A 22,579-nucleotide genomic window follows, 5' to 3' on the forward strand; every position below is an offset into this window, starting at 1 on the left:
TGGTCAATGGCTCTATTTTTGTGCCAGTACCAAGCTGTTTTGATTACTACAGCCTTATAATAAAGTTTGAAGTCTGGTAAATTGATACCTCCCATTTTGTTTTTATTGCCTAGAATTGTTTTTGCTATGTGAGGTCTTCTCTGGTTCCATATGAAGTGTAAAATTAATTTCTCTACATCTGTGAAGAATGATGTTGGTATTTTAATAGAGATTGCATTGAATCTGTAGATCACTTTGGGTAGTATAGACATTTTAACAATGTTGATTCTGCCGACCCACGAGCATGGTATGGTTTTCCACCTGTTTACGTCCTTTGCTGTTTCCTTCCTCAGTGTTTCATAGTTCTCCCTGTAGAGGTCTTTTACCTCCTTGGAAATACAATCTTAAAGAAAGGAGAGCATAAAGGAGGAACAGTAAAGTGAAATCTGAGAATAAAGGTGACAGAGAGTGTGATCAGCATAACCATATCACATAATGTCACTGAATCACGTTTACTTACTCCCCAATCCAGGACGAGATGTGCTTGGTAAAGATATAATCAGTTTTGAAAATCATTCATTGAAACTCTGCATTCTGTGGTCCAGATCAGCACCAGGAGGTCCCTGGGACCATTGTCTGTGGAACTGTAGAAATGGAGGCCAAACTAAGTGGGATAAGGAGAGAAGGGGAGCTAGGAAGTGTGTTTAGCACATGGAGACTGGCTTTCAAGGAGGTTGACGCTGACTAGGCAGTAAACTAAGGGGAGTATGAAGTCAAAAGAGGTCTTCCTTCAAGATGGGAGCCACGGGAACACCTGTACGTGCTGGCGTTAACAGATAGTGGGGGGTGATTGATGAGCAAGGAGAGATAGGCGAAAGGGCAGAGATTTTGAGTAGGCAGGAAGGGTGGGATCCAGACCCCTCGTGGAGGATCAGACCTTTGCTAGAAAGAGGAACACTCATTCATTGTGATGTGCAGGAAGGAGATGGGCGCAGGCACAGGCAGCTCAGAGCTTTGGTGATGGGAAACTGAGGCAGCATCAGGTTGATGGCTTCTACTTTCTCAATGGCGTATAAGGTGAGGATGTCTACATTTGCCTAGAAGACTAGGACCCTTGACCTGAACCATGTGCCCCAGCATCTGAATGGTTCAGTTGGTTCTGTCTCACCATTCCCATCAAAAATGGCCAAGCCATATTCATTAGCTGCTAACACCTGTCGTGTCCAAGGAGAAGCAGCTCTTTAAAAGGTAAAAGAAGTTCTCACATGTTATGCGTATGCTCACTCACACCAACATCCCAACCCTGTTGGATTTTATTGCTCTCCTGCATTCTGTCAGTATCTCCGTTTGTCCTGCTGGTTGCTTTTTGATCTACGTGCTTGTTGATCGGTGACTTTCTTTTCGGTCTGGCGCTTTGATGTGTGGTACTGAGCTGGGAATCCCTGTGTGGACCAGAGCCACCGTTTTCAGATCTTGAAATATCAGATAAGAAAACATCTTAGAAAGAGAAAGTGCTAATCATTTTAGAGAACTCAAAATGAGAAGGAGTAGAACAACACTAAGGTGACCTTTCCAGAGAGCTGGCACAAGCTCCCAGAACATCAACACAAATAAACACAATTCTGTAATCAAGTGGTAGCCTTTTCTCTCAACCTTCACCTAGAAGGCCATCTATTATGCACATTTTAAGTACTTTCTCAGTAATAAAAAAAAGCTTGAATGCAGAGAAAAGCTATAGCTATGCTTGTCACGTAAGCCAAATGATAAGAGAGTTAAGCTCTTGAATTTACATAGAGACTTTTTCCCAGTAGCTCAGAGAACTTTCATTCACATTGGGTCAGATTCTCACCGAGCTTGAGCTGTTTCCTAGAACTAAGTTAAAACATCGTAGGAAGTTGCAGTAACCATTTCAGCAAGCCCTTTAAGGTCACTGGGTACCATTTAACAAATTAATGTTCCAATGGGCTAACTTCATTTTAGGAAATAACTTACGCCCTAGGAAACTATGACTCATAGTCTGTTTTGTCCCCACTGTAGTAAAATTTAAATTCCAGACCTATACACCAAAGATTGTAAAAGGGTCCTCTTGCCTTTTGTTAATTCCAAAATAAACAGGCCTGTTATCCTGAAATAAAAGACAGGAAGATGGGGACAACTACCACCTAGATTGTTCAAGATTTTATGTTAGGCCAATTCACTTTTCTTTCAGTGCAATCTCATACTACATGCTATGCATGTCTTGTGGAGGAGTTGTGTGCATAATAAAGACCAAATCCCTACCGTATCATTTTTCTTTTGAGTGTGAGGCTGTTACTCAGAATTACTCAAAGATACTCAGAATTTCATGCTGTGATGATTCAGTGAAATCATCTATTCCTCCTTCACAATGTGTCAACATCATGTTCATATATAAATAAATTCCACTTTTCTCTGAGCTAAGCAAAACCTACTACATGTAGTTGTTACATTTTTAAAATATCTATATATTTACAAATATATATGTTCTAGATCAAAGAGGGAGAGTTATCTTGTCTAAAACTGGTAAAGACAATAAAGGAAGATTTTGGAATCTCGTCTCTAGAGAGTCTAAAAAATAAGACTGATCTCTGTTTTCTAGAGATGAACTAATTGAAACCTTCCCTGAGGCAGGTGGCTTGGACTAAATTGCTTTCTGTCGTAGGATTCAGCAAATTTATAATTACAAATGAAATTTTGCTGACCCATCACATAAGCCCTATTGACAGAATCTCGCCCCACATTGGTTGAAGCCGTGACAGGGATTTGTGTCTCAAGTTTACATGTCATGGGACTTTGTTTCCGTGGAAATCCTGGTGTTCCTTTTGGGCTTCAGGCCATGTGGGGATTACTTCCCAAATTCCACATAGAAATATGTAGTATGCTCAGACCTTCCAAGAGTAGGCTTCTTTTTCTTCAAAGAGTAAGATGGACCTTAATTTGCAAACCTATGTTTGAAAGATTACAACTCTTCCCCGGTGAGAGTAAACCACAGACAGTATCATGGAATTTTTACCTGAAAGTTTTGGACAAATAACAGACTATTGAATATATTTCATCTCAGACATACCTGTCTTGCTTTCCAAAGTTCAGTTACACTGATGCATATTTATCCTTGTAAAATCTATTCCTTAAGGACTGGCTAGGGCTTCTTGACAAGGACCAAAGGAATCCAGAAACTGGGGCAAGACATTAGTCTAGGGATTGGCAAACTACAGCCCACAGATCGAGCCTGGCCTGCCGCCTTTTTTTTGTAAAGGAAAGTTTTATTGAAACATGGATATGCTTATTTATCTGTGGCTGCTTTCACACAAGGACAGCAGATTCCACGAGTTGCAACAGAGACCATATGGCCTGCAGAGCCTGAAATATTTATTATCTTGGCCTTTACGGAAAAAGTTTGCAGAACCCTGCGTTAGTCCATGAACCTGCCTCAGATATACATAATGTAGTAAAGTATAATATATTATAGTTTATATATTATATATGTCATATAATATAGTATAATATCATGCCATATAAACAGTGTTTGATTCTTCTGGTCCCCTGAAATTAGTTAATAGAATGTGAAGGTAAGTGAATTACTGATAGCAGTTTCATTTCTGAATTCCAGAAGTATAACAATGATTGGTGGATAGGAAGGCTGGTGAAAGAGGGCTGTGAGATCGGCTTCATTCCGAGTCCGCTCAGACTGGAGAACATACGGATTCAGCAAGAACAAAAAAGAGGACGTTTTCACGGAGGGTAAGGTTCCATCCTTTATATGTATATATTTTTTGTGGGGGTAAGAAAATTAGGTGATATTTTCAAGTTTGCTTATTAGGTTAAAAACACACGCGTTCAAAGTAAAAGATACTTTTCCGTGTGTGAGGCGTTTCTGGATTTGACGCAAAGGGTTTCAGGTAGCTCACTCTCCCCATTGCATGCCGAAGCCCAGCTCCACGGGAATCCACGTGCATTCCGCAGTGGAGACCGTGTCCTGTCGCCTCAGCAGGCCCTCCTTGGAACTCAGGCTTTCCTCTGTGCGGGTCACCTAGGACATCCTTTCTCAGTGGAGTGAGTGGGAACTGCCTTGACTCGGCACTCTGGCTCCTCGTGGTTCACTTTCAGAGCGTTCCTCGAGAGAGCACAGAATGTGATGGCGTATGCGGGTCCCGGCACTAGTAGCACCTTCTCCCTGGCTTTTTGTAGCATCAACCATCTCCTGGCATTGGGGTGAAGATACTGTCCAGCTTCAGATGCATCAGCCTCTAGTGAACAGATGGAGTAGATCTAAGCCACGTAGATCTGACAGTGCAGGTATTTAAAGGCCCGAGGAACACAAGCACAGCTGGAGAGAAGAGAAATCCGTGTCATGCTGGGCCCCCATATACTGTGTTACAGCTTGCCCTGGAGCACGGATTTGATATGTGCTAAGATTTTTTGAAAGCCCTGAAATAGAAGCAGCTCTTCTCTTGTCCCTCAGCCTCCGTTTTCTGCTGGACCCTTTTCTCTTTCAAAACCTCCCCTGTTCTTTAGAGGCCCTTTTGCTTTTGTCGTAATGGGAACCTCTTTGACAGTAATAGATCACTAAAGTATAGTTATCCCCACTTTAATTATTAGTATTTTTTAGTATATAACATGCCTAAACTATTATTCATTGTTAATCCCTCTCGTTCCCTCTTCTCTAAACTTTTTGTCTTCCATACTCCTCCTTAAACACACTGGGAACACATACTCCTGCCTCAGGGTGTTTGCATTTGCTGTGTTCTCTTACTAGAACCCTTTTCTTCACATTTTCACCAGGTCACGCCTTCATCTGCTTTAGATCTTTGTTAAATACCACCTTTCCAGGGACCCATTTCCTGCCAACTGTATTTCAAATTGTACCCACTCTCCTTCCCTGCACTTCCTATCCTTTCTGACTTAGTTTTCTCTGTTGCACTCATTACTCTCAGAAATATTATATTAATATATTTACCTGTTTATCTTGTTTGGTACAGTTCAAGCATCTATAATCCAAAAATCCAAAATCCAAAATGCTCCAAAAGGAAATACTCATTGGAGCATTTTGGATTTCAGATTTTTAAATTAGGGATGCTCAGCTGGTAAGTATATAATGTAAATATTTCAATATATAATGTAAATATTTCAAAATCTGAAAAAATCCAGAACCAGAAACACTTCTGCTCCCAAGCATTTTGGATAAGGAATGCTCAGCCTGTAATGACATCTCCCACTGGAATATGACTCAATAAGGAAAGGGATTTTGTCTCCTCCTACGCCTGTCCTGCCACTGTTATATTCCTAGCTTCCAGAACAGGGATGCAAAATCAATATTTGTTGAATAAAATAATAATTGAATTATCATCTCTTCCAGAGTTTTATTGTGATTGTTATAATTATTCCATAATACTATTACAGTCATGTGCTACATGATGACATTTTGGTCAATGACAGACTGCATATATGACAATGGTCCCATGAGTTTATAATACTGTATTTTTACTGTACCTTTTCTATATTTAGATATATTTAGATATACAAGTACTTACCATTGTGTTACAATTGCCTACAGTGTTCAGTAACATGCTGAACAGGTCTCTAGCCCGGGAGCAATAGGCTCTACCTCATAGCCTAGGTGTGTAGTAGGCTGTACCATGTAGGCTTGTGCAAGTAGACTCGGATATTCCCATAATGACGAAATCACCTAATGACACATTTCCTTCATTAAGCATTGCATGACTGGTTATACTTCTGAAGTAAAAGCTTACTTTGTGGCAGGTGCAATAGTAAAGCCCAGAGCTCACAGACATGATTTTATCTTTATACCAACCCTGTGAGGTACAGCATCTCCTTCTATAGCTGGGGAAACTGAGATTCAAAGATGTGATGTCGCACAACTAGTAAGTGGCAGGGCTTGGATGGGAAATCAGATTTTTCTGACTATAGGGATCATACCCTTGAACACTAAAAGGGAGGGACTCAAGAGAAGTAGAAAGGTGGCACCTCGATGGCCTCTTTGGGCTCCAGGGAAACTTCCAAAGCACACCTGAGGAGACCAATGTCTATGATCTTCCATTCTGGGTCACAAATAAAATCACTTGTGACCAATTCCTTGTGGTTAGTTCTTAACTCAAACTCCCACATAATCGTTTATAAGAAGCAATGGTTTCTCCAGGTCTTCCTGTTTGTTTTGAGCTGTGCTCAACATCTGACTGGCACGTTGGTGACTGGTGTTAGTGAGCAGGCAGTTCACAAGAACATTCCTGCCAGTGATTCCTTTGCCTAATTTCTGCACTGAAAAACTAGAAGAGATAATTTTGCAAAATATTTCCGGGTCCCAGTTAGTTCCCCACTTTTTCTGAGAAATGAGGTCAAAGAAAACATTTGGACAGACAGATTCTTGAAGTTCTTCTCTGTAGCAGGATTTGGTGTGTTTTGAATTATTTAGTAGGATTAAGGCCAAAGAAAACTTTGTACTTTCAAGTTCTATTTTCAAAGAACCTGGGGAGTGAGTCTTAAGTTCCTTTTCTATATCCTAGGAAATCAAGTGGAAATTCTTCTTCAAGTCTTGGAGAAATGGTATCGGGGACATTTCGAGCAACTCCCACATCAACAGGTGAGGATTTTAGTTAAACTCTTTTTAATGGAATGTATTCCTTTTTGAACACACATGCAAGTATTTCTACTAATTTGGAAATGATTTAAAGGCTTGATTTAAAGGTTTTTCTGTTTAATATTTCATTGCTTATTTGCTTTCTATGGTAATTTGATTTGATTAAAGCATTCTAATGATACTAAAAATTCAGATCATTATAATAGAATTTTGAAAAATCTTATTTACCCCCCAGAGTCAGTAAGTGTCCATTGTATAAATCAATCTGCAACAAGTTTATTATTCTACCCAAGAACCCAGCAGACTTTAAGATGGTGAGGGCCTATAAAAAAGACAAAAAAGTGTTAGATTCTCAAGAAAATGCTGTTTCAGTCTCCATGTGAAACTTTAGGATGTTTTGGGCAATGGAGGCTGGGAGGGTTGAAACAGAGAATGAGGCAGGGCCTGGATGAGGTATGGCCTCGTTAGTACCTAAACAGCAGACAACTGGGTCCTGGAATTAATGGTCATGAAGGGACAGTGGTGGCCTAATCGGGACTTGTGGTGCATTTGGAAATTATGGAGGTATTCACGCAGGAATTTTCTCCCACCTCATTCCCAGACTCCTGTAGGCTAATTTCATTCTGGTCCAGAACTGCTGCTGCATTACGGCATCCAGTGTCCTGACTTCAATTCCAATTCCATTGCCACTTCTGAATGGCAAGTCCAAGGCTCCATTCTGGCCTCCCACAACTGCAGGAAACAGGATTGGCGCTGAAACAATTCTAAGCATCCGAGTCACTGTTTATGCGAATCCTTCCTGATCTCAGGGCACTGGACCAAACTAGGTCTCTGAGTTGCCCCCAGACAGCTGGGCCTGCTGGGATGGCCGCAAAGCCACTTTAAATCAGATATTGAGTATATTTTGCCTCATTCCCATTTGTTGGACACTCAGGACACTGCAGTTCTTTGCTGTTACAAACAGGAAAGAACAGGAATCACTGGTTATAAGTTTATTTGAAATTTGAAAGCAACATAGTAGCAAAAAAATGGGTCAATGTTTTAGAAAATGGGCAAAAACACCTAAGGGACTGCAAAATTATCTCATGGTTCACCAAAGTTACATATACAAAAATAACTAGTGGTTGAGATGACAGTCATTTGTTCCCCCAAATTGTTATTCTGTTTCCTTTTATCAAATTATATTTGTCCAACTTGTTCCCAGCCACACTGTGCTGTGTCCAGCACGGGGACAACCCATGGTTAAGGTCTGGCACGGAACTTCCAATGTTGGTACGAACTGCTGTCTACCACCCCCACCCAGCACAAAATCAGGATATAAGGTCATTCATAGAGGAAGGAAGTTGTCTGTTTTCCGTATGTCCTCAAAATTGACATGTCTAGAATGAAACAATAGAGCAGAGCTCTACAGAGTGGGTGGTAGGGAAGTGATAAAGATAATTACAGGGACAAATGGGTACGTTCTTCCATCTTTTAAACTCAGGATACTGTCATTTACAGAGACTACATATTTTGATATGGCTCTCATTGTTGTCTTTTAGCAAAACAGAAGCAAAAAGTGGTAAGTTGTGTTTCCTTTTTAAATCTACTGTTCACGTTCCTATGCATACATGCCTGCAGTGCTCCATGCCAGTAACCCAAATGGCTGCAACATAAGGGATGAGCCTCCTCGGTGGGGACCTGTGGTGCCCTGAGAATTATGAATGTTGTGGCTGTTGAGGGGCGCTCGGCCTCACCTTGTCATGCGTGTCAAATCATCTCTTTCAGACGGAGCACATTCCTCCTTATGATGTTGTGCCATCCATGCGCCCGGTGGTGTTAGTGGGGCCGTCACTGAAAGGTTATGAGGTACAAATATCATCTGTTAACTCTTTCGTTCTTGATCGAGAACCCAGGAGACAGTCGTTTTGGCGCTTGCTCCTCCAGGGTCTGTTGACATATCGGTACTGATGGCAGCCAGCTCTCAGGATGTGAAGGCGGGTGGTGCAGTGTGGGACTCCGGTGGCCCTTTGCCCTCTCCTTCCTCTCTTGCACGCTTCTCATCGGTTACGTATTACCTTGCGTAGAAATAACTCCCTCACAGTGTTTACAAGGGGGAATTCTGATCAAAGATTTGCTCTGCATTAAATTCAAAGAAAAGGACTTTATCTGTTTTGACCATTCCCGTTATTATTAGAAATAACAGAGAATGAAAAGCACAGGGGAACATATAAACAATCTTCTAGCAAACCTCACCCCTCAAAGTACCAACAAATCTCACCCTGCTGGGTGCTCAAGGTGATGGCATATTCCGTCACATGTTTCTCTGCTTATTTATTTTAAGGGACACATAGGAAAAAAGCCACTAAAAACATTAGTGAACTTTGGAGATTAATGAAGCAATATTGTATAACCAGGAAAAGAGTAGTGACTTAGATATACTACATTTCGGACGTTGCCATTTGACTTTGTGCTAGCATGGATAAAAACAGGGAGATGTGACATCAAAATCAAGGTGGGCAACCTCCAGGGCACCATTCCCACTGAGCTAGGACAATGTCTGGCACATAGTAGGCACTCAGTACACATTTGTTGAATGAATTAATGAATCTCTTTGAGGCAGATCTAAGAATCCTCTCTCTTTCTGTCTCCCTCTCTCCCTCTCTTTCTCTCTCTCTCTCTTTCTTTCTTTCTCTGAGTTGGAAATGTCAGGGAGATGAGCAGGAGAGTGGTCTAGAAAAACCCAGCCCTGGGCATGGAGAATTTCCCCCAACATGCATAGACAAGCAGGACAGCTAAAGCCCAGGGCTGGCCTCTGGCCTCTAGCTGCTCCTCGCTGGAGGCAAGCATAGCTCAGGCGTGCCAAGGATGGCTAGCAACTGTGTACAAAGCCAGCCTGTTTTCTCCTGACAGCAGTGGGAAGAGGGAAGAGAGGGAAAAAAACCAAGGGGGAAAATTAGCAATTGCACAGGGTTACGCATGAAAAACACCTTCCACGCTAACCTCCCCGTAGGAGCCGACTGCCTGTGATAAGGTCATTCCTAGAGCCCTTCCCTCCCACCTCTCTTTTGACTTCTCTCTCTCTGCGTGTGTTTGCCTCATTCTTTTTTTCTCACCTCTGCAAAGGTAACAGACATGATGCAGAAAGCCCTCTTTGATTTCCTGAAGCACAGGTTTGATGGGAGGTGAGACATATAGATGTTTTTGTGTTTTTATTTTCCTTTAACCAAACATGTATGATAAATTGATTTGTGGATCTATGTTTCCAGAGATTGCAGAAGTTCTCTAATTAAAAGTTAACTCAGTATTCTTGGGAAGAATATAATGAAAGAACTCTGAAAATATGAAGTATAGCATTGAATCCCAAGGGAAAAAGGACCTTGAGAAGGAAATAAGCCATTTGTTTTATTCAAATGTATGTGTCTTTATTTTCTCATTTATTAGTGAATTCATACCAAAATGATTTTTATAAAAAATACTGATTAAAATATATAATATTTCTGATGAATATGGTGGCTTGCTGGTCAAGCTAGGTAATATTTGGGAATTGTGTGTGTGTGTGTGTATATGTCATATGAAGGTATAAAGTACTGAATTTCCATGAAAGAAGTGTGTGAAAATTGTTTTCATCATAAGCCTCCCAGAGTGACTATTTTGTAGGAAATAATATTTATCTGGGTGTTTAGTTCCGGGGTTATTTTATTAGAAATGCCCTTATTATTTTTTTGATCTATTTTGTATATATCTTGCTATGACTCATCATCAATATGGCTCAGTCTTTAGCCATCGGATAATTTTATCAATTAAGCTTTGTGAAAAATGTCTAGAGAGAGTTCGTGTTTTTCAGAGAAAAAGTAAAAGTCTATGTTGACTCAATCCTCAATTTTGAGCTCTTCCATAATGCAGAGTGTAGTCCTTGTAAAAATAATCACATGAAAAAACCTGAAAACATACCAGAAATATAGAAAATGTAAATAGTTGTATACCGAAAAGTTGGATAAATGCATCCAATTTATCACCTTCAGTACACTAAATAATTTAAAAATGTAAAAAGAAACTTCAAGTAGATTTTAATAAATTGGTATTTTAAGAAAAAAGAAAACGTGACAATGTTTTAAGTATAAATTGTACATATTTGTCAAAAGAAAAGCCATCTGTATAATTGTGTTAAAAATATTCATTAGTTTCGGGGACTATATACAAAGAAAATAAACTGGGATTTTAGTTCAAAAAATAAGAATGCTTCTGTGCTATTATGTGAACTTTTAAGTTCATTAGCATAGGCCAGGCTGCCTTAGTAAATAGACCTGAAGGTGTATAATGATTTAACCACAATGGACGCTTAGTTTTGGTGACTTAACATTCTGAGGCAGGTGTTCCTTCACTGGGAGGGAGGTAGAGAGGGGGAGGGGAGGATTGGGCAAACAGTTTATTCCACCAGGCACTTGGGGCCCTTCGCTGGGGGGTGGAGGGGGTGGAGGGGGTGGAGGGGTGGTGGGTGATCTCTCCAGTGAGCTGGTCAGGGAAAGGAACTGCCGGGCCGGAAGCGGTGCACATCATTTCTCATGTTTCACTGGTAGAACTTGGTCACGTTGACATACCTAATTGGAAAGGAGGCTGAGAAATACAGTCTAGTTAACTACCCAGGAGGAAGAGGAGATAGATTTCTTTGAACCAATAACAGTCTCTGCCGCATTCATCTAGTGGACATAAAGGGCTTAATGGGAAAGGCATGTGTTTATCCCATTCCGCTCTTTTTTAAAAGAAGATAGGCATAGAATGAAGTAGATTCAAAGAAAACAAGTGGAAAGTACTGAATACTATTGGAGTTGGAAGGAAATGTCGAAGTTCTTTTAGTCTCATCTCTCTTCTGCAACAACCACAATCAAACGACCTGCTTTTGTTTGAAAACCTCTGGCTATCGGGAATTCACTTCCTAAAAAAGCATTGCAAAGGAACAACTGAACTCTGACTGTTTAACTTAAACAGTACTGGTCTTGGTCCTGCCTTCTGATGGTCTGGACCAGAACCCTTACCCTCATGCAGCTCTCTGTGGATTGAGGGCAGCCAACACGCATGGCCCGGTCTTCTGTATCCGTGTTTGCACGTGCACAGCGCCTTCAGCTATGCTTGGAGTCAGCGGTTTAACCTGTGGTGTCTCTACCTAAGGCAGTTTTGATCAGTGCCTCATCCTCCCGCCCTGTAACAGCCCTCAGTCTGAACTAATCTCATCCCATAACACGGCCCAAGTTTGTGTTAGATTGTTTTGGTCCCCACATAACATACTTATAGACAGCAGTGTTATCAAAGGTTTGAACTGTGGAAAAGAAGAAAAGATTTCTGACAATTTAGCAAGGAGAAAGTGAGTGGCTTAATTGCTGCTTTTAAGAATGAAGAATCTGATATTCTTCCTCACTCCTGAGGCCCAGAAAGAGGAAATTTACTTAATTGTAACAGCTGAGACTTGTCTTGAATCAAGTAGAATTGTCAGCATCGATTACTGTATGCGTACTATCGAAGTTGGTTTTAATAGAAGTAGGATGAAAATTTTAATGCCAAGTGCTCATAGGATCTGATGACACAGCAGAAGGTCTGGAGGAAGAATTCATCAGCAGCAAAAGTAATAGCTGGAGACAGAGACTTAGCGCCCTGGAGAGATCTGATGTATGACAGAGTTGGAGAAAGATAGATATTAAAGGTGAGGGTGAGAGTAGACTTGCTTTCAAATATTAAGAGGCCATGCAGCAGAAAAACAGTAATGAGTTCATTGGTAGAGTATATATGGTGACTTTGATAACGAAGAGGAAGTTCGCTGGTAGCTTCACACTGACTCTGACGTGTCTTCTGCATGGGGAATATCCTTATGTTTGAGCTATGACAATCTGCTGCATTATGTTCTACCAATTAATAAGAGGAGAGAAAACAACAAATAGTCTTTAATTGAAACCAGCCAAGAGAACGCGGAAGGCTTTAGCACAGTGATACAACATAAACAATATGTTCTAATGGAAACCCACTCTGTGTTTCGTTGGCTGTGATTACTGTAGGTTAGAGAAAATAATCAGGAGAAAGTCCTATTATTTTCCAGAAAGTGTAAAGAAGGGATCCATTGGCTATAAGAGGCTTTCTTCTTCAATACTACTTTTCAGATCTTGGTTAGAAAATAATTCAACAAATTGGATTAAAGTCCAACAGCTTGACTCCTACAGAATCATAAACTTGGGGTTGTTTTGATACCTAAGAAATGACTTGAGTCAGTTTAGAACTACTTATTATTATAAAATTTAACATGCATTACTAACTGTAATATATGTAAGAAAAATGAAAAGCACGACACTAAACAGTTCCTGAGGGCCCTTTGTGTGTGTGAGTATCCACATGCAGTGATCATTCCTGTGCACAGACCACAAACTAAGTGAACCCACAAGCACTGGCCTAGCCTGGACACAGCAGATGTACAGTGGGCTCAGAGCTTCTCTCTTCATTTCACACCACAGACATTCACTGGGGAATCATCCTTTCAGATGAGGTTTGTTCAGCTGATTGAATCTGCCATTCAGAGGCTGGACAGCAAGCAGTCAAACCAACTGCAGTTTGTTGACCTATTCTAACCATTTCAAATCCCAAAAAAGTTGTTACTTTAGGCTTTTTGACAACTGGATCAAATCAGCTCTATGGAGTTTATTGGATACTTTGTGACTGACATGGCTGTGCTCAAAAATCCTAGATGAACATCATGTAACCTACGCAGAGATAGGATATTAAGCTAAAGGAAGCTATTAGCCAGGGAACATGTAAAGGAAAAAAAAAAGAGTTTGAGAAAGAATTTGAAAGAAAAGAAGCTAAGAATACAACTTAGGGACTAATATAACACAAAGAGATAGTATTTATTTTTAAAAGGAAATGGAAACAATTGATGCTATCATAAAGCAGCCAAGCTGTGTAAGAATGAAAACAATTTGTAATTGCAGTCACCAAGTGGAAAAAGAGCAGTGACTTGATTATTTCATAATCAATATTATTCTCCTATAAACTCCTGCCATTTTCTATTCAACTGCAGGTTCATGAATGTGTACTCAAACACTAGTGATAATTAAACACTTTAATGTCAAACTTGGATATTTAAATTAGTAGGTTTGATTCCAATATGTCTGACCTAATTCTTCCTCCCACATTTCACGGACTCTGGGAATGGGAGAGTTCATGGTAGACTGCTAAACTTTTGTGGATAGGATATAAGGAAGCTATCTCCTTCAAGTCTTCACATCTCCAATAATAATAGTTTGCCTTGTGTTCGTTATATATGTGCCTGTCAACATAGGACATTACGAATAATTATTTCAGAAAACACTTTTATATATTGCCTTATTTGCTCCTAATGAAAATCCCATGAGATAGTTATGACAAAGCCACAGTTGCCATTTTACAGATTAGGATGCTGACTCTAAAAAGATGGAATGACTTGTCCATGGCCATGCAACTACCAAGAGAAAGATCCAGGAAAATACTCAGTTCTTCTGTGCCTTTCATTCCCATTCTCCTGACAGTGCACTTTTCTGTTCTTTGGAACACTTTTCTCTCTTAATACTAGAAGTTTTAAAAAAGTTACTATACTAACTAGGCTGCATATTAGATGTAGCAAGGATAAAGTACAGAAGGATCTTATAGCTGTGATGTTAGCACATGGAAATGCCAATTAATTTTGAATGAATGTATTATAACTGAAAATAATATCTTTCCACAGAAATAGCATAAAAAACTAATACTCATAGCTCCTGATGGATTGCAGCAGTTGTGATGAATTCCAAGTAGAAATAAGCAACAGTTGGGGTTCAGATTTACTGGTTTTAGGGAATGGTTTTTGCTAGTTTTCAGGGACACTGACTGCTACATCCAATCTGCTGAACTCCTATTAGTCTTTTACCAACTGGCCAGTAACTACTAACACTTGTCACAGAAAGGTTTCCAAGGGAATTTTTTAGAGATGTATATCAAACAGGATGCACAGGAGTGGTGAAAGACAATTGTTGGTCTGAGTATAGCAAGAAAAGAAGTAGAAAGAGGATACCACTTTAAGTAAAAAAAAAAAAAAATGTATATAAGCTAGACAGCATTCAATTGTGAATATACTTACTTTCCTAGGGAATCTTTTATAAAAAAAGAATTTGGGGTGTCTGTTTTTGATAATAGTAATCATCTTTGCATAGAAAAGAGAAATTCCTATTTTGTCTTACTGAAGGGTTTCTAGAGCTATATCTCCCTTCTCCTGAGCTCTATGTTATGTGTGTGTAATTTTATTAACAAATAACTTGTATTAAAAAATTAACTTGTATTTTTATTAGCAATAAAATATAAAAAAGAACACTTTATTGTCCACACCTTTTCCTGTATTTTTGAAATACATTAAATACTTGTTTTCTATATTTTGTTAAACTTTAGTTGTGTTTGAAAATTGCTCTGTAAAAGTGCTTTTAAAACTCAGAAAAAAATAAGAGGGTGCCTCTGTTGATACTCCCTTCATATTTTAAGAACCAAAGGTCACTTGCTTGTGCAAAACTAAAAAAATATGATTTTCACTTAAGCAGAAAAGAATCTTTGGACCCTGCAAAAATCATTATTCGAGCAAGTTGAATTCTGTCCCTAAACCTACCCACTCATCTCCTGTGTTTGGACTGCTCTGGAACATGACTCTATATTTCAGTCCGGCAGCTCCATTCTTAAAACAAACAAGCAAGGAACCCAGAAACACGAAAATAAACATGAAAATTTTATTCTGTAAAGAAAAGGAGCTGCCAATGAGATTTCATGCCTCCTAGCTGCAGTGGCCAACTGAGTAATGGAGACTCAGCTGTGGGCTTCACCCAGCCTCAACCTGACCTAAGTCCTGACCATCTCAGAGCAAGGCTAAGACTGACTGTGCATCTGTGCTTGCCGACTTGGCTCATATCTGGAGATTCGGGGTCGCTGGAGAAGAAAGCGGAACTGAAAGAGAATTATGGAGTCAGGTGACTGAGCACAGACTTGGAGCTGGGGCCTGGTTTGGAACTGCTTAGCTTGTGACTAACTAACCACGTGCAGCTTCTTCTTTGTGTCTCACCAACTTCTTGGTGAAATGAAGTTTTTACACCAGTGTTTTCCAATGTTTTTTAGCAGTTGAACAACTTTTTACAATGAAATCAGATCTAAAGCTCCAATGTAGAAAACAGAAATGCAGAGGTGTCTGCCTGGCATTGAGGGGGGCAAAGCTGGAGCCCCACTAACTCTGCCTCCCTTTAGTGCTCAGAATGGTCCCTGAGGTGTTTCTGCAAAACCCATGGTTTCTACAGAAGACTGTTTGAAGATGCATCAAGCAATTATTAGTGCCTAAAAGTTTTGAAAGTTTAAGTATTTAAAACTTCCTGACCACCTACAGTTTATAAATACAGTGATACAGACAAGCAATGCTTTGCCTTAAAATGGCACCAGAACTTTTGCACAGCCTGTTGTTTCAAAGAAGTAATTTCCAACCATCTGTGAAAAGAACTATTTAAAATTCTCCCCAGGGCTTTGGGTCACTAAAGTCAGTAAAGAGTTGCCTGACAGTGTTGACAGTGTTGTCCAAAAACAAGTGTGAGATGATGTACAAATCAGTAATCGTTAATGACTCTTTCCTGTTGCCTACTCCAATCCCAAAGGAGTTTGGAAATGGAGGAGAATGGGTGCACTGAGTATAAAAGGGAAGGGGTGCTACTTTTCTTGTCTCCTTTCTGGGAACTCTGCCAAGTTGTGCAGATAAGGATAGAGAAAGCCCCTTGGTGGCAGTAACTGGATTAGAGAGGCAAAGTTGGAATTCTACAGACAGATAATAATGGGAAGTTGAGCCATCTCAGTTTAAAATAAAGAATTTTAAAATTGTAAGTTCCAGATGTTCTCATTTGATAAATCATATGCAAATAGACACTCTTCCCCACTTATTTGCAGTGTCTTCACTTTATTCTTCTCTTATACGTCTGCAGGATACTTTCTAACTTGTTAAAATCCTGGCACGATACTCACATTGCCCTCAACTAAGTGTCTTATGACTGCCCACCATATGCATTCAAAGTCATATGCAGATGTGCTGAAGAATCCTGTGCCTGCAGAAAAGAAACCACATTTTTCGCATGGTTACAAATGAAGCATCCCTTTGGGCCTGTGGGGAAATGGCTCATGTATCATGAATTAATTATTGAGTACAAGAAATGCAACTTAGCCACCAACTGGTTGGTTGTCTTTGATGAGGTTTCCCCCTTTGGCCAGCAGCATTGAAATGCCAGGGCAAAGCATTGGTAGTTCCTGAAGGTCTTGTTCAAGAGCGAATCAACTGTGAATTGTGGGGAAATTGTATTGCTGCTTCCTAGAAAGAGCGTGGTTTACCTATATGTTTTGATTCTTTCCTGGTATGGTGTGCGTTATAAAGGGAATTCAGTAAGTCAGGCCATAATGGAGGAAGAGCATTTTCACTGGAGTAGTTTTTTTTTGTTAAATAGCTAAAACTGTCCTCCATTCTGCTCTGCTTGTATTTCGATATTAGCCAAAACTTGTTTAAAATACTTGTGGCCGATGTTTATTATACTGTGGTTCCACTGTAGTATGTAAATTGGTTATTAAGTACTGTGGTTATAAATCACTTGGAGAGCCCCATAACATTTTTACTGGCTTGTTCTGTTCTGTGTTCCTATTCATAGGATATCAATAACAAGAGTGACAGCTGACATTTCTCTTGCTAAGAGGTCTGTCCTAAATAATCCCAGCAAGAGAGCAATAATTGAACGTTCGAACACCCGGTCCAGCTTAGGTAAGATGTTCAAATGTGGTACTTCTCCAAGCTGTGATTACAGACCGGGATGACACATGGTGCGTTCGTGAATGTCTTTTCCAATTTGCTCCCTATTCTGAATGGGGAAGCACTGATCAATACCTAAAGACAATGCCAGACATGGACAACAAGGAAGCAGAGTCTTGCAGCAGCTGGAGCCTGCTCTCTCTCAGCTTTAGGCAATTAGCTAATTAGTAGTCTGGTGGGAAGAATCCTCAACGGGCTCTCCTAGACTTTTGCTGCCTAACCAGGGGAAACCACTCATCTCCGCTTTGCCTGAGCTTCTCAATGAGGCTAATGATATCTGTCATAACTGAGTCACAGCTGACATGAAAGGAAATGAGATATTCAGCCTTCTCAGACCTTTAGAAGAAAAATCAGACAACGGTGTTCTTAGTATTGCTTCTGTGACTAGCTAGTGGTATGCAGAATAGTCATGTGGTTAAGTAGAAATGGAAACCACCATTAATAACGTGCAGACAGTTTAAACATGTCTTTTCAGGCTACCAGTCAGAAAGCATCCTAAAATTCACCATGATGGAAAAGAATAAAAGGCTGTAAGTGATTAGCTCCATCAAGGCATGGGACAGCCAGGCTGGGAGGAGGAATCCCGATGCACAGGAGTGAGTTCATGCTGTTGGTCAATCACATTGTTCATCTGGAAATCCTGCCAGTGGTCTCCACAATTGCCAAGAGTGGTGTAGTCCACTCATAACTTCCTAGGATTCTCTTTTGCATTCACATTCTGAGGACAACTTGTGCTAACTAGGAAAGACAGATAGGGATCTTCCATGCCTCTACATTTTCTAAACTATTGAAATTAGCTCTATGGATGATAGAAAACGTAACAAATCAGGGTTTCTAAGATGGAGTGCATGCCCTAACATCCCATCAAGAATCCACTGATGGCTGGGCCTTGACCTGAGCCAAGGATTGTGCAAGTTGTAAAGAAGACACAAAGTATTGTTAATATCTGTGTTTCCCAGTGTGGGATTGGCACATGGTAATTGCCAATAAATGTTTGTTGGATGGTTGCCTTGTGGGAGAATGCTAAACATACCAAATGGAATAATGGTCGGCACTTGAGAAGGGAAGATCCCTGAGATTAGTCATTCCTTCTTTAGTCCTGTATTTAGAGCCTTCCACATTCAGAGTGAAACATTCTTAAAGTATTTTGAGCTTGAGGAGGTTGCAATGGCAGTGTTGGTATTGAATCAGATTAGGTAACTGACTAAAGTCAAATATCATAGCTGACAAGGATGTTCAATTAGGTTGGAGATTTCTCAAACAAGCATCTATTCTCTGCTCTCCTGTCTTCCACCCTCTTTCTAACTCCTCATAGTGTCTTTGGCTTTTAACCACTCCTTCCTCTGATGTATGATGAGAGGCTAAAAGACACTTAAAAGCATAAGCTGGGTTGCCTGACTCCTGCAACTATTGACACCTCCTAAGGCCTTCATGGGTATTCTCTAAAGTCATTCCTTACAGGCTAGTCAGTGGGGTTAGTGTAAATATTGAGGAAGAAACAAAGTAGATCTCAGTTCATGGTTTTTACCTTTACACTGTAAGTCATATGCCCACTACCATTGTAGTTAATTTAATGGCAATCTATTTTAATAGCCATTGTGTGATCTACTTATGTCCATTTGTCTGCATATTGATGCTCATTTGTAGATTCCTTCATCAAATGTTTATTGAACACTTGTTATGTGCCATGCATTATGCTAGACTTTGGAAATACAGACAAAACTAAGACATAGTATCTTATCCATGGGCAAAGAGAAAGAAGGGACAGATGGTTAAAATACTCTCTGATAACAGAATTATGAACAAAGAGCTAGGGGTATAAAGAAAAAGGGTAGGAGGCAAGCGATGTGTGAGAAGACTTCACAGAAGTTATATTTGAGCTGGTTCTTCAAGACAGATAAGAATATACAAAGACATTGGCATATAAAAGAAATGTATGGTTGAGAAACAAGTAGATTTGTTCATAGCATGCTTAGAAAAGGGGAGTAGGGGTCTGGCTCGAGAGTAACAGAGACTGGACGAGTAGACTGAACCTTTGCTAAAGAGACCTCCAAAATAGATTTCATGAAATGTTAATTTTACAAGATATTAATAGTTGTTACATTCAAAATGTTTTCCATGGTCAAATAAATTTGGAAATGATGAATTAAACAGCTGGCAGGTTTCTTCTCTGCAAGACTCCTTAGGGGCTTTTAAGATATGAAGGATATTACATGTTTGAAATTCCAAGAGAAGCTACTACAGTATGCAATACATCCTTTGCATAAAACCCCCTTCTTTCCATAGGATATCTTATGAGATTACTGTTTCCGGGTACTGACTTTGGGAAATGGTGCTTCAGGCCCTAGGGAGCCATTGAAGTATTTTATGCACGGGAGAAATATGTACAGATTTAGGTATAGGGAAAATTATCAATGACAGATCTTGGAAAGAGGTAGACCTTTCCAGATCAGTAGTGGTCAGCTTATAGAGGTCTTCATTGAGGTCCTCTAGCATCATAGTCCATGACTGCCATGGCTCCATGTGACTGGAATAGGGTTATGAGGAAACCTGCTTCGGAACCCTTGTAAGAATCAGTCTGGGGAGCTAAGATTGTCTGATTTGGTTGAGATTTATTTTTCTTTAAAAAATAAGCTATGTAGATAAATATACCTGTCTCTTCCTCACACGTAAAATTTACTTATTACATTCTATGTACATATTATCCAAATATTGGGCCCAGCCCAGGATTTAGTGTGGCCCTTGCATCCTCCTTCCTGGCTTGCTCTGCCCACACACCTCTCTGCTTATGTCAGAGTGCTGGTTGCCTAAGAGTTTCATCTTGGTTAAACAGTAGGTGTGCCTGTCCTGCTTCTGTCAAAAACCACACTTAACCTCATTGCTGGCGCAGAGTAAATAAGGCCTAGGTATTTCTGAGTTATTTACACAGAGACTCAGAATGTCTTGAGGGTTCCTTGTACCAGGGCAGTTCAGTTTGCATCATTGTCTTTTTGCTGCCTCAGAAAATATTGTTTTCAGATTTGAAGATTAAAACAATATAGACTTGTTCCAGCATAGTCCTGGCCAGGAGCTCCCTTAAAACAGTGGCGGTTTAATGGAAATAGCAAATGGAGAGCATACCCCAACATCTTGATGCTGAAACTTACTACAGTAAAATTGACTTTATTTTCCAAACTTCCTTCCAAAGGAAAAAAAAAATTCTTAACTGTTTCTGACATGTGAGAAAAAAAGGACAGATATATTTATTTTACTAACAAATTTAAAAATACGATTTCAGAAAAATTTGGCAAATAAGCCTACTTGTCCAGTTTCTTTACATTGATATCCCAAAAGCTAGTCACCTTTCAAAGCAACATGACATCTTTTAGGCCACTGGTATTAGGTAAAATGAAAAGTCATAGATATGTTGACTCTTCAAATTCATACTTTTTAATACAGATCATGCCATAAACCTTGATGATTCTATGGGAAATAAGAATTTTATGTTATTGTGCAAAGCCCAGGAAAATAGAGTTACGTGATTGACTTGAGTATTCATGATCCTGCACACGCTGTCAATCCTTTCGTTTAAGGAAGGGGGAGATTTTTGGTGGATGATGTGAACTTCAATTTATGCTGGATAAGCAAAGCAAATCACAGACCCTTTACAATGAGGATATTTAGAGCAACGTTACCTTTTTCCCAGGCCATATTTATGATTATTTTTTTTTTTGAGAAGGAAGGAAAGAGACATTTTATTACTTTGCCAGCAAAGGGGGAGGATGCAGACTTCTGTCTGAAATGCCATCGTCCCCCTAATGAGTAGAAATCCAGAGCTTTTAAAGGATGGCTTCTCAGCTTCAGGCAATTACTGTTCAACTATAGTTGATGATTCTGATCATCCCATCTCCACTAAAGACAATCCCCTGACCTCCACGCAGGACCTCCCTTTACCAGGTCCAGGTTGAGCCATCTCCTTTAGCACAAATAATAAGACTTACCCTGCCCCTCCCAACCACTTAGGCCATCTTTAAAATAATTTAAGTCAGGTGGCTTTGTCTACTCTTTGTACATTGGACCAGATTACAACATTGTTAGGTCACACCTGTAGCCAAAAAATAAAAATAAGTAAAAAAAAAACAAAGCAAAATCATCTTTCCTGAAAATTAAGTAGTCTAATTCAAACTTTGGGCATGACCCAATAAATTGGGTGATTTATAAAATATATATAAATTTTTTTTGTATTTCTGAAAGCCATATTATTATTATTATTATTATTTTTTGAGACAGAGTCTCACTGTGTTGCCCGGGCTAGAGTGCCGTGGCGTCAGCCTAGCTCACAGCAACCTCAAACTCCTGGGCTCAAGCGATCCTCCTGCCTCAGCCTCCCGAGTAGCTGGGACTACAGGCATGCGCCACCGTGCCCGGCTAATTTTTTTCTATATATTTTTAGTTGTTCAATTAATTTCTTTCTAATTTTAGGAGAGACGGGGTCTTGCTCTTGCTCAGGCTGGTCTCAAACTCCTGAGCTCAAACAATCTGCCCGCCTCAGCCTCCCAGAGAGCTAGGATTACAGGCGTGAGCCACCGCGCCCAGCCACCATATTATGTTTTGATAATCTGTTTTCCATTTCAAAAAATAGCTGTATTGCTGCCCACATTTAAAAGAAGTAAATTTTTCATTTGACCAGACTCAAATGCAGTTTTGGGTGACTTGGCTGTTACATCCAGCCAAATATATACACATCTAGATGCATTGTAGCATTTTAATATAATTGGCCTTAGTTTTGTTTTTTTAAAATACTGAAGATAATTATGCTTTAGAACAAGTCCACTGGCTCCAATCCTTAAATTCAGCCAGACTTAGTAATATGCTAATTTTAAGAGTAGACCCAGAACATTAACCAGGAGTGCAAAACTATGCATATCAATCAAAACAGGTGAGTTGTGAGGTTTTTTTTTTTAAAAAAGCATATCCACAAAATATTAATATATAACATGTTGATAGATAGAAATATTTCAGTGTCATTTATTTTCCATGTGATGTTGCTTTGCACATGTATTTCTGTTGTTTCCTAAATGTGGTTTCAGCTTCTATAGCTAAAATGAAAGTTCTTTAGAACAAAGCAACAATCAAAACAACACACAAAAAAATCACCATAGCTA

The 22,579-nt window shown here is 39.7% G+C and overlaps 1 protein-coding gene across 4 annotated transcripts in view; it reads left to right on the top strand.

Moving 5' to 3' along the window:
- The window catches only part of CACNB4 (calcium channel, voltage-dependent, beta 4 subunit), a 266,674-nt gene that overhangs the window by 222,235 nt on the left and 21,860 nt on the right, over positions 1–22,579 (top strand). For all 4 annotated transcript variants that reach the window (XM_012659210.1, XM_012659233.1, XM_012659218.1 and 1 more), the window contains 6 exons: positions 3,608–3,738; positions 6,519–6,595; positions 8,134–8,153; positions 8,360–8,440; positions 9,698–9,756; positions 17,278–17,387. In XM_012659210.1, coding sequence (XP_012514664.1) covers positions 3,608–3,738; positions 6,519–6,595; positions 8,134–8,153; positions 8,360–8,440; positions 9,698–9,756; positions 17,278–17,387 — 478 coding nt within the window. The remainder of the gene's footprint in view (positions 1–3,607; positions 3,739–6,518; positions 6,596–8,133; positions 8,154–8,359; positions 8,441–9,697; positions 9,757–17,277; positions 17,388–22,579) is intronic.

Source organism: Propithecus coquereli, unplaced genomic scaffold (assembly GCF_000956105.1).
Source record: "Propithecus coquereli isolate 6110/MARCELLA unplaced genomic scaffold, Pcoq_1.0 Scaffold118, whole genome shotgun sequence".
Lineage (NCBI taxonomy): Eukaryota > Metazoa > Chordata > Mammalia > Primates > Indriidae > Propithecus > Propithecus coquereli.